Source organism: Phyllostomus hastatus, unplaced genomic scaffold, assembly GCF_019186645.2.
Source record: "Phyllostomus hastatus isolate PE091 unplaced genomic scaffold, TTU_PhHast_1.1 phas_scaffold_317, whole genome shotgun sequence".
In the NCBI taxonomy this organism is placed as follows: Eukaryota; Metazoa; Chordata; class Mammalia; order Chiroptera; family Phyllostomidae; genus Phyllostomus; species Phyllostomus hastatus.
Window position 1 is genome coordinate 20,908,395 of NW_025334023.1, and position 13,506 is coordinate 20,921,900.

The window sequence follows — 13,506 nt, forward strand, 5'->3', positions numbered from 1 at the left end:
AACTACACTGGTCACTTCATATATGTTGTGTCATTTTACATTTTATCTTCACAATAGCCCTCTATGTTCAATGTTATATTATTGTTATCCCCATTTTCCAAGTGAAGAAACTGAGGCACAGGTTAGAAGAATAATCTGTCCAAGATCTCGCAGGCACTAAGCGACAGAAGTGGGGTTCGAATCCATGTCCACCAGACTCCAAGAGCCCACGATCTTAACCCCCAACTATATTCTTTTCAGTTCACTCCAAAGGTGAAAAGTATAACTTCAAAGATTGTGAACTATAACATACAAAGTAGGAATTATGAACTTCTAAAATCTGTTGTCAGCTTTCCAACTTCTCACACATCCTGTCATTTTCTGTAAAAACCTTACACTTACTTTTTACCTGTCGTTTTTACATTTCACATCTATTCTCTACTTGTCATTTGTCTTGGTAACAATTTTTCTTCCCCATTTGGTCTTCTGTGCTCTGACTAAGCTTATACAAAGCAGGAGTAATGCAGCAGGCAAACACTGAGGCAGCTCTGTGCTACTCTGGTTGCTCCTCAACATTTCCCCCAACTGCACTGATAGGTGTTTAGCACATTCCTCTAACATGCATCATCTTTCTCCATCTAAAGCATTTTCTCCACCCATCTTGAGGTATTTCCTAGGAATTCCATGCAGATTCATAGGGAAATCTAAAAGTGTTGCATTGGTAGGATTTGAGTATTAGTCAGAACATGGCTGACTTTAAAACACAAAAATAATGGATCCCTTAAAATGTATTGGTAATAACACACTTGACTTTTGATTGTTATCAAAGGTACATTTTTAAAAAGCAGATAACTGGGTTAATTGATTTTGCTTAATTTAAGTCACAGCATGTAATTTTCAATGTTCTAAACAGTTCCTAAACAACCCTTGGCATCAAGTTATTTTTGAATTATCAGTGAGTACAATTTCTTGACTTTATTTCTGCTTTAAGATTCAGCAATCTTTATGTCATTGTTAACAAGCTACTACTAAAAAAAAATTTAGTATCTTCATTTAAATAGATAGAGCTGATTAAAGGAAAAGTACCACTTTTCTATCCCCAAGTCCTTATTTTCTAATGTCTAACCCAAGAATCACTAATGTTCAACCAACTCTCAGTATGCACAACTGTTTTATTTATTTATATTTTAGATTTTATTTATTTATCCTAAGAGAGACAGGGGAGGGAGGGAGAAGAGAGGGAAAGAAGCATTGATTGGCCTCTCACATGCATCCCAACCAGGGACTGAACCTGCAAATCAGACCGGCGACCCCTCATTTTGCAGAATGACGTCCAACCAACTGAGCCAGGGTTGTACAACTATTTTATACAGATCTCAAGCATACATCAAAGGGCCGTTAAATCAATATGCTCTAAGCATAATACATTTAATAGAACTTCTATAGGATAATCATATCAAATAATTTAATAGAACAGTCTATATATACACTATATATTTTAATATAAAGTAAAATAGAACCATTATCTTACTGAATTATTCAAATTACCTTTTTTCTTTTCCTCCCCTTTCAAATTCTTTTCACAAAGTTGAGTCATTTATTTGTCAATTAAATGAACAAAAATATAAATTAATGTTCTTTATAGGATCTGGTAAGTCTTGCCTCTAGAACCCTTTCCAGGTATACCTACCTCTAAGTGATTACTCAATTATATACACTCCTTTCAACCTCACATTCTGAAAAATAACTTCTAAAACCAAAGTACACTGACCATTTTTGCTAAACAGAATTAAAGTGAATAAAACAAATAGAATCTCATAATGACATTTCACAGAATCTTAAAAGATTATTCACTCTAGCTAACCATTGAAAAGTAGGTCTGGAAAGTCTAGAGAAGAACAACAGTATTTTAAGGAAAGCAGTAGGATTAGAAATAATTAGAGCAGAACACAATGCTGGACTCAAATATCTGAATGAGAATTCTTTCCAAAGAGCAAATCTAGAAAGTTCTAGTCAAATTAATTAATGACAAAAATGTAAATCAAGTTGCATTTAGTTTGATCTACCCAGTGAAATGCTTCAAAAGAGCTGTGTAGCTAGCTTTCTTTTATCTGAAGGTTCAGATTAGCGGAAGGCATTCCCTTCAGGGTGAAACTGTCCGTAGACACCCTGCCAAACTGCAAGCCCTGCGCTGCTTTGTTAAAGTAGATGCCTTAAATGCCCTCACAAATCTCCTTCCTCACTATCTCCAAGTTCTAAAAACTCCTTAGAAGATTATTTTCCAAGCACAGACAAGTGTCACTTTTACAGCTTTTGTTTCAAGTAGAAAAGTCCTGACTGGAAAAATGTGCTATGTATGGGCTTCACTGGGAAAGGCACAGCCACAGGCATTAGGGGTGCTTTCCAGATGGAGAAAGACAGCCTCTAGGTTAAAACCTTATTAACATGACATTATATCTATAATTTTATATGAGCATGAGGTATCAAGATTACAGTTCCTGTGACATCCATTCCAAAGCATTTCAACACCATGTATAAGTCCTCTATTCTTTAAATATCCACTGAACTGGGAAAAATAAAAGACAACAATCTTGTGCATGTAATTCAAAGTAAAAAGAGACATTTACTATAGATATTATCAATAGCTTCAACTTGATTTCATAGTTAAGCCTCCATTTGTACTTGTAAACATATTTAGAATCCACACTTGAATTTTCATATATACTTAACAACCCTACTCTCATTTTTAACTTTTGCCGACTCCTTTTCTATTTTACAATCAGTTTGTTTGTTTTAAAGCTTTCTGGCTTCACCATATCTGTCCCTTCCTTTCTTAACTCACTGTCTGACCTTCCCATTAAAAACAATAACCTCTAGTGTCCTCTTTAAATATTCTAAGGTATAGTGTTATTAGTCATAGTATCTCCTTTAGCAAATACCTCCACACCAACCACCTTCTATAGAAAGATTTCTCCAGTGGTCCATTGTATCTACTTATATTTTAAAATAGGGTCCCTAGTGTATTAACAGATCCTATCCCCTATTTTCCAAGGCTTTACTCTCTAACACTTAGCCTAACCTTGGTCATGTGTACACTAAGAGCACGGGCTCTGGAATCCCATTCATTACCAGAGCCTGAGAATCCTGGTTTCTACCATTTAAAAGGTGTGTAATTTGGGGAAAGTTACTCATATGTGAAAGTATTCTCATATGTAAAGTGAGACTAGTAACAGCACTAACTTAAATGACCATTATGAGAATTAAATCAGATAGCACAAAATGAGCTTAGCAGAATGCCCAACATATAAATACGATTTATTACTTTTTTGGTTTCTTTTTTAAAAAAAGTATTCTATTGATTATGTTATTAGAGTTGTCCCATCTCTTTCTCCTCTTTATTCCCTCTTTATCATCCCAAATCTCCTTCCCTCTAGCATCGCCCCCGCCTTAGTTCATGTCCATGGGTCATATATACATGTTCTTTGGCTTCTACATTTCCTACACTATTCCTAACCTCCCCATCTTATTTTGTACCTACCATTTATGCTTCTTGTTCCCTGTACCTTTTCCCCCATTCCCTGCCCTCTCCCTCCCCACTGATAACCCTGCATGTGATCTCTATTTCTGTGCATCTGTTCCTGTTCTAGTTTTGGGGGTTTTTTTAGGTTTGGTTGTTGATAGTTGTTAGTTTGTTGTCATTTTACTGTTCTTATTTTGATCTTCTTTTTCTTAGATAAGTCCCTTCAACATTTTGTGTAGTAAGGGCTTGGTGATGATGAATTCCTTTAACTTGACCTTATCTGGGAAGCACTTTACCTGCCTTCCATTCTAAATGAAAGCTTTGTTGGACAGAGCAATCTTAGATGTGGGTGGTCCTTGCCTTTCAAGACTTTGAATAGTTCTTTCCAGCCTCTTCTTGCCTGCAAGATTTCTTTTAAGAAATCAGCTGACAGTCTGATGGGAACTCCTTTGTAGGTAACTGTCTCCTTTTCTCTTGCTGCATTTAAGATTCTCTCCTTATCTTTAATCTTGGGTAATGTAATGATGATGTACTTTGGTGTGTGCTTCTTTGGGTCCAACTTCTTTGGGACTCTCTCAGCTTCCTGGAGTTCCTCTAAGTCTTATTTCCTTTGCTAGACTGGGGGAGTTCTCCTTCATTGTTTTTTCAAATAAGTTTTCAAGTTCTCTGTCTTCCTCTTCTCCTTCTGGCAGCCCTGATTCAGATGTTGGAATGTTTAAAGTTGTCCCAGAGGTTCCTAAGCCTCCCCTCATTTTTTTGAATTCTTGATTCTTCATTCTATCTGCTTGAATGTTTATTTCTTCCTTCTGTTCCAAATTGTTCATTTGAGTCCCAGTTTCCTTCCCTTCACTGTTGGTTCCCTGTATACTTTTCTTTATTTCACTTTGCAGAGCCTTCACTTTTTCCTCTATTCTGCAACCATACTCAACCATTTCTGTGATCATCCTGATTACTAGTGTTTTTAATTCTGCATGTGATAGGCTGGCTATCTTTTCATTGCTTAGTTCTATTTTTGGAGTTTTGATCTGTTCTTTCATTTGGGCCATACTTCTTTGTCTATGCATGCCTGTTACGTTGTAAGGGGCATAGCCTTAAGTATTTGCCACGCAGGGCAACCCACATTGCTGTGTTGTGGCGCTGTATGTGGGGGAGGGGTCTGAGAGGGAACAATGTCACTTGCTAAGGTCTCCTCTGACTTTCAGTCACCTCCCCCATAATCCACAAGCAAACTGGGCCCTTCTGGTGCTGATTCCAGGTTGTGTGTGTATGTACATTCTAGGACCCTGTGGGTCTCTCAAACCAACTCTCCTGTGAGGCTGGGAGTTTTTCTCGCCACCACCATAACTCCCATAGGTTTTTACAGCCAGAGGTTTTGAGGCTTTCTCTGTGCTGGAACCCTGGGCTGAATGGTCTGTCTTGCTCCCCAGTTGTCCTTCTCAGTTTATCTGCACACAAATGTGGGACCGCCAGCCACTGCCTTGCCTGCCCGGTCCTTCAGCCATTGTCTTGCTGAGTGTCTTCTCTGCCCCAGGTGCCCATTTCCACCCCTCTTATCAGTCTGGATGAATGTTTCTTCTTTAACTCCTTGGTTGTCAGACTTGTATACAGTTCAACTTTCTGGCACTTCTGGTTATTTTTTGTTTTTAAATTTGTTGTCCTTCTTTTGGTTGTATGAAGAGGCAAAATGTATCTACCTATGCCTTCATCTGGGCAGGAAGTCTAGGCTTATTATTTAATACCTTCTACTACCTTTTACATATGCTTAAGTTTCTTTAGGGATGGTTTTTCTCATTTCAGGTCCTACCTCCAACACCTATCTTCAACCTTCTCTTCATTCTTTTTCCCTTCTCACTCCTAACCCACTACAATCATGCTTCATCCTACTCTACTCCAACTGTTCCTGCAAAAGACACCACCTCTCTTTACTAAATAGAGCTGTTCCAGATAGGAGAGGGTTATGGCGATGGGTGAAAAAGGTGAAAGGAATAAAGAACAAATTGCTAGGTATAAAATTAGTCACCCTGCCCTGACCAGTGTGGCTTAGTAGGTTGGGCGTTGTCCCTCAGAGTAAAAGGTCATTGGTTTGATTCCTGGTCAGGGTACATGCCTGGGTTGCAGGTTCAGTCCATGGTCGGGGCACATACAGGAGGAAACTTATCCATGTTCCTCCCCCCTCTCTTTCTGTCTCTTCCTCCCTTCCCTTCCCTTTAAACATAAATAAAATCTTTAAAAATAAATAAATAATGTCTTTAAAACTAAGTAAATAAAGTTAGCCATGAGAATGTAAAACCGAACATAAGGAATATAGTCAATAATATTGCATTATGTCGGTCAATCTGTTGGATAGGGAACATGTGTAAGTTGTAAAGAAGAAAGCCATCAAGGCCACTAGGGCTGCCAATTACTGTTGCCATTTGTGCCTTGAACCAGCGCACTAAGCTAAGGGGGTAAAGTGTGGGAGGTAAGGGAGTGATGAGATATCCAGCCCAAATCCTGTCCCTGATGCCAGACATGGGTTTGCATCTTTCCAGGGGAAGGCAACATCTTTTTCTATAAGCATAAAGATACATAATAGGGTAGCTATGGACTCGGGCCCACAAAACAAAGAAAAAGGCCAGACAGTATCTAACTTACTACAGAAGAAGCCTTTACTTATACCTACTATGCACTAGAACTGTAATAAAAGCTTTATATGTATTATACCATTTCCTTTAATATCCTCCTCTCTATAGAAGGGAGCATTGTCACTCTTCATTACGTAGATGAGAAAAATGGCAGATTTAAGTAAATTGCCAAGTAAGAAGCAGGAAAAAAAGATTTATACTCAGGTTTATCTCCTGTGAAAAAGGTGGAAATGTGTTCAATAACACGTACTACACCTAAGAAAGATGGCTTGGGGTTTGTAAGTTGCAATATCCCAGTTAATCTCATGGTAAACAAATACCTGCTTTAAGGGGTAGGGGATCAGAAACACCACAGCTTGGTTTCCCATCCAAACCACAGAAGGGGTAAACCTTCAATACAAGAAAGCAGGAGAAAATGCAAGCATGTCAAAATTAACCAACATAGGAATGTGAAATATTCACTCCAGAACTGAATCTTTAAAAACTGTGCCTTTCAGTCACCAGCCCCCCTTTATGTATTAATGACTGAACAATGCTTTGGCACATAGCATGTTATTTTGATATAAAGTAAATCTCCCCTATGGAACTAGACAGAAAATAACCATCACCCATGGTCCGTTTCCTTAAAAGAATAATTACTGTTTTTTCCAGAGAAAGTTTTATCAATGCCCAAGCATTACTTGGTGTGGTCTAATTACACTGTCTCACTCACCTGAGGCCGAGTTCATCATATTCTGCTGCACTGGTGGACTGGTAGGGGCTGTAACATTCAGCTGGGAGAGCATAGCCTTCCTGGGGTCCTGCCATGTTGTCGTCTGATCTATGTGACTGAGACAAAACAAACAGTTCCATTAGATAACAAATGACAGGTCCTATAAAAAACACTTGCACATATAAAAATAGGGTAGATTATATGGGCTAATAGGCAAAGGCGTCTAAACTGGCTACAAAAGCATATAGTTGTGACATCTCACTGCTCTTACCCTTCCTCTACAACCTTTTTTTCGTTCTCTTATCACTCAGCTTTCACTTCTTAGATCTTACAAGTGCAAGATTTGGAAAAGCTACACTGATATTCTCTCTCTCTCTCTCTCTCTCTCTCAGCAATGAAAAAATCTCCTTGGGTAACAATTAAAAAAAAAAAAGATAAAATGTGATTTATAAAGTAATTGTCTATAACAGTGATCATGTGACTAAAACCCAAACTTTGCAAGGGAATCATCCATCTTAGTTCTCCTAAGCTAAGAAGGCCAATTAACAATTTTTAGACCTAAAATCCTTTAGGTAAACACAAATATATTACCTTATTATACATCAAAGTCAAAATAGAATTAAAAGTTTTTAATCTGTAAGTTTTTATTGTCTCCTGTGACTACTGAAAGCCTTTATTTGCTAAACAAAACATTTAAACATTTTCTACATATACTTAACTTACTACAAAATATCTTAGACATTTGCACATAGATTTCTTCATCTATAAAACTGGTATGAAAACAGCTAAAGAGTCTATGAAATATAAGATTACAAGCCATCTAGCACAGTATCTGGTATACGAACATTCAATAAGTATTAGTTTCCTTCTTCCAGCAAATGTTTCAGTGAAACAACTAAAGATATTATGAAACTACCTAAAACACTGTCCTGAAAACATAGCCAGAGAAGTACTCAAAGAATTATGCAAGGTTCTCATCTGTATAATTTATAAAAGCAAAAACCTGAAAGCCAGCTAACATCTAATGATAGGGATTGGTTATAGAAATATTGTTTAATATGATGGATTATAATACAGCTACTGAAAATATTTTAGAAGAGTTTGATAACATGGAAAATATTCATAATACAGCTTTTTAAAGTTGGCGGTAAAACAGCATGTACAATATGAGACTTACTGTTTAAATATGCATGTAGTGAGAACATATGGGAAGGACAGACATCAAAATGTAACTGTTTATTTCTAAATGGCAAATTTACAGGACTCTGCTTTGCTAGATTTTCTTATTCTTAAACAACCATGAACTCAATAAGACTTATTTTTAAATCTGTTTAAATTTCAAATCTTGAGTTCTCTCTTCCTAAGAATCATCCCATGATAAATACATATGTAAATGGTTAGGAAATGACACCCTGTCATTTACCTTCCAGACATGGAATCAGAACGCTATATTTATCAATAACATTATCAAAAACACAGTAAATAGACTCTGGCTGGAACAGACCAAAAATATTATCTCTACTGGAGATGGGAGAATCCTATAGGTCCTAGGCAAGCAGAAAAGGGATGAACACAGGCAGGTAACAATGTGGAAGGTGTGTACACTTAGGAATGACAAGGGTACCTGTCAATCAGCACTTCATTGTCCATTGGTCATATGCTTTTCAGCAGCAGCAGCACTGGCATTTGCTCAGGTCTAGACAGTAGAGGCAAAACCTTATTGAAGTCTTGCTATGTAAGCACCTCATTCCAAAAGATGAAGTCCTTAACAAGCCCAGTAAGAGCTTATTCCTATTCCTTTTCATTCCTCCATGAGCCAATGAACAAATTAAACCATAAAATGTTCTCTAGATCTACAGCGCTTCTCATGCTTACAGATGGTAAGAAATACAAATATGGTAATTAACAGTCATACTCAATGAAAGTAGTTTAAAATCCAAGACCAAAATTTAGAGAAATGTTTCTCACTGCCTGTTATAACGTTAAGCAATCAGGAAAGGAAATGGCTGGTAATTCATTATTAGTGGATCTTAAATCTCAATGAAAGTATATGCCACTGCCTACTTCTTGTCCCCACTACTTTTAAAACTCCCTAATATTTGTGAGGGGTAAAGGAGAAGAGAGAGGTAAAGAAGCAAGTTTATGATTCTGACTGCTGAAAATTTTCTATTATGTAACAGCTGGGTTTCTCTAAAAACTAATTACATAAATCATATTAATCTATTCATAACTAGATAGAGCTCCAACCAAGAGTTTAAGAAGACCCCATTCTGAACCACTCATCTTTCCAAATATAGCCAATCCGTAAATCTCTTCTCAAGGATTCTTTCTTCCTTAAATAAATTAAGGGTTTTAATGTAATACAGAGAATGTATAGTTTTACTGCTCTCAAAATATCAATTATTTTGCTGAAATGACATAAGTACAAATGCTAAAATTTCTCCTCCTGAAAAAGCTTTCGAACCTTACTAAGAGTCTCATAGAGCTGTACTATGTGGACCTCAGTTAATGTTCCACTTCTTTAAAAAATATCTACATCTCTCTATGGAACAAAGATGCCATTATCCAAGTTGTCCAACTACAAAAGCATGCAACTATTTAGATGCCTAAGAAAATGTTAAATGAAATTAACTTTAGAATTTTTGTCTTCATTGAATCTGTAAGATTAAATCATGAAAAATACTGCTTTGTCCTAGTAAGTCAATGTGCAACAGTATACCCCCAAATACCGAGTCTTCCTATTTAGTACAAGAACAAGAATCTTTATAAAAACATTTCATGCTACAAAAAAGTATTTTTGCTAAGACCAAATAAACAGTGTGCTAGGCCCACCCTTTCCCCAGTATCTATCTGCATGGCACCTTCCCTTACCACATTCTAGTCTTTGCTCAAGTATTATATTCTTAGTGGGGCCTTCCTGGCCATGCCATCCAAAATCTACCCTATCTAAATTTCTAGACTCTTCTTTGCTTTAATTTTGTTTGATAACCTTTATCATTATCTAACATGTATTTTCCTTATTTTGTTTGGCTGTTTCCTCTAATAACAAAAGGTCCAAGGATATAGGGACTTTTCATCATATTACTAACTACTGCATCTTCAATAATTATAAGAGTGCTTAATACTTGCCAACAAATGAATGAATTTTTTTGCCCCAAGAATATCAAACTTTCTCCTAAAGTCCTTATAGTCCTACTGACTTTATTAACACCCACTTTTTCCTATAAAAATGAAATAACAGGAGAGGATCACAGATCCACCAGAATTAGCATTAAGGTTATTGGTGACACTATCAAGAGCAGCGGCAGTGGCCTGATGAGGCTATTGTGAACCGAAGGTAAGGAAGCAGATAAATTTAGTTATGTAAAGGGAAGGGAAAAATGCAACTAGATGGATATGAGTTTTTGTTTTTTCAAGAGGAAAAGACACATATATCTAAAAGTAAATAGAAACAGAATAGTTGAAAATGTGCTAAGGGATCACCAAGGAATTACAGTCATACATCAGCTGGTAGAAAGAAACATAATGCAGACATTGCTTCCACTGTAAAAGAAAGTGGGAAAGGATAGGGCGGAAGCAAATAATTTAACTGGCTGGTGAAAGTTGAGTGGCTTCTGGTGTAACCTCTCTCTTAACGGGAGGTATAACATTAAGATGATTAACGAGGCTGGCATAATTGGTACCTCCCTTAGGGACTTACATAAAAAGGACTGCATCTGATACCCAAGAATTCTGAAAACAAGTTCTGTATAAGACACATACATGAAAAGGATGAAAATAAAACATGTAAATTCTTTGTAATATATTGAATAACAAATATATTGCATACATACTAAGAAGGAATAGAATTAAAAGGAATGGGTATTGAACATTCAATAAAAGGTACCAGAATATTACAGAAAAATTTCTATTCCCACAAGAATATAAGCTGCTTAGAGAAGTACAACTGGGAGAGTGTCTGGTATATAGTAGGGGTTAAATAAATATGTGCTGAGTTGGATGAATATTAAAGCAGTACTGTTTAAGAATGCGATGACTAAGAGTTCACATAAATGCTAATCTGGAAAAGTGTTAAAGAATTTTTTCACTCTGATTCTTAGAAATGTCCGATAATAGATAACAGAATAAAAATATACAGAGCAACGAGATAAAATTAAGGAAAAAGCATAAAACAGTATTTTCACAGTTGAACATGAGTGGTTGTATATAACACAAAATAATTAAAGATTTAGTTTATCTTGTTCCTAAGAATAGTCTAGTTGATGGACTTAATACAGGAAAAGAAGAAATGTGAAATTCTACAGCCCCTTCAATACATGCAAATAAATTCTTTGCTATTACTTTGGGAAGGAAAAGGTAATTGGATTTATGGCCAAGGTAAACCCTATGATCTCACTCTAGAACAGCCAGGGCTGGGAAACAATGAACTTGCAGAAATTCCGTCTGTTGAAACAAAGTCTGACCAAGGTCCATGTCAAACAGCAGTTTCTCCTGTGTATACAGAGCCACCTCTCCTGTTGGCTTTTGTCTCTTATTTTACACTGCAGAAGTTGGTCTTACATATTGGATGACTTAACAAAATATATATACAGAACCCTCAAAAGGGTAGAAGTCCTGACGTGAAACACTAGAAAACTAACTTTTTGCATAATACCACAGGTAATTCAGGCTCTGATATATAGCAATATTTAAAGAGCTTTATATCCTCTTATGAAATGTAAATCTTATGCAATTCAAACCCGGGCCTTAAACTTCCAGGGATTCTTACCTTATAAAGAATAACAATATTACTGCTACATCTTTAAATTACTGAGGAAACCATAAGAACACTAAATGCTACCTGAAGCAGCTCTGGGTCATAGTGAGATGCAAAGTTCTTATCTCCCTAGGACCAAATGAGAGAGAATAAAAATGTGCCACTATTTCATAAGTCTCTTGCAAAGGTCAAAAAAAAATCACTTTAAAGAAAGATCTACAATTTATTAAGTGGTATGTCCAAGGGCACCTGACTAGTATGTAGCTATTCTGAAGGAATTTAAACTCAGACTGACACAAAATCTGCACTCTTTCTACTACATGAGACTTCCTCTTATGTTATGAAAGCATTTTGTGTGTTGTTTAGATTTCTTAAGACTAACCTCTATATCACCATCTCCCCTCCTCCAACCCATTGAATAATTTGGTACAAGGAGAAAAAAAACTCCTCTGCAGTAACATCCAGTGGACCAAAATCTGGAATCCACTCCTTCACATCTCTCCCACTCAAACATAAAGGGAATATGGTAGTTGAGAGGTTTCCAGGGCTTTTCCTTTTTCTAAATAAATAAATAAATTAATAAATTAATTAATTTTTTTTTTGAATTGAGGTATAATTGACATTCCTAGGCATTCTTACATGGGATCAATGATAGACAAGCATATCTTCTCATAGATCACTTGGATACTGGGAGGAATGGGAGAGTAAATCCCTCTGTGAATTCTGAAGGTCAAAGTACATCCTACAGACCCTTCCCCACACAAAAGATGGATGTGCTGCCTCCCCAGCAAAACCGTGGGATTTACTATACAGGAGAGAAAGTTGCCAACATGTTAACTGCTCTAAGGATGCTACAGCTCTTCCAGGAACCAATGACTACAGACAATGAAAAAGGACTAGAGAATCTGGTATTGGGATGATGAGAAGCAGAGATTGGTCACAGTTAAGGCTTTCCCACCTGAGATCAGAAACCTACCACAACAGTTCTCAGTTAGGTATCAGAACAATCCTTCTGTAACAAATGAGGACACAGAGGCTCAGAAAAGTTGAGTAACTGGCCCTCAGTCACACTGCTAGTAAGCAGCACTGCCAGGATCAAAATGTCTTTTAGCTTCTAGCTCAGTGCTCTTTTCAGTCTTACTGTTCTATAGGAAACGTTTTTCTAAAATGATAACCTGCCACTCCAGTAAAACAGATTTCCCCCCCCAGGGAACACAATTTAAAAGGAGCATCAGAACCCTTTAAATGCTTTCTTTTTAAAATCATCAACTATTAAAACTAATCCAAGACTAGCAAATGAGCCAAGACCACAAATCAGATGGAAAACTACCTTTATCATACAAAATGCACACTCATCAGAAAATGTTAAGATATGTCAATTGATGGCACTGGTAGAGAGAAATTGGTTATGGTGGATATTATGCTTACAATCCCTTTTCCTTTAAATTGGTGGTTTGCAATTCTAAAAAGTTATGCTGGTTTTTGTTCTTTCTACTTTGTTTCTTACTTTAGAAACAACACTGATGGAACTGATATAAATTGATATAGATGTGATAACCTGCAAGATGCTTCCCTATCCAGATGTTCATGTCTTGTTATATTTTAGTGTCTAATCTACAATATGGTAGTGTCTATAAAAGTTGGTTTCAAAGACTTGCATTAAAACCATCCCTCAGAATTTACAAAAAGCAACTCCCTATTGTTTACTTCAACATATATTATCACAATTCAACATAGACATATATTTTTTAAAGAGTAGTAAATCCATTTTGGAAATGGATCATAGAGAGAGGATTTAGACTAAGTATGTTACTTAAAAAAATCCTTTTGCAAATCAAGTGTTACTGACACTATATAATCAATAGCTATCTATATATGCTCAGATGAACCTCTGATTCTTTTGAAACATCTGCTG

The 13,506-nt window shown here is 36.5% G+C and overlaps 1 protein-coding gene across 13 annotated transcripts in view; it reads right to left on the reverse strand.

Moving 5' to 3' along the window:
* Nucleotides 1-13,506, reverse strand: part of YAP1 (Yes1 associated transcriptional regulator) — a 120,185-nt gene that overhangs the window by 53,682 nt on the left and 52,997 nt on the right. For all 13 annotated transcript variants that reach the window (XM_045817952.1, XM_045817950.1, XM_045817948.1 and 10 more), the window contains exon 3: nucleotides 6,836-6,951. In XM_045817952.1, coding sequence (XP_045673908.1) covers nucleotides 6,836-6,951 — 116 coding nt within the window. The remainder of the gene's footprint in view (nucleotides 1-6,835; nucleotides 6,952-13,506) is intronic.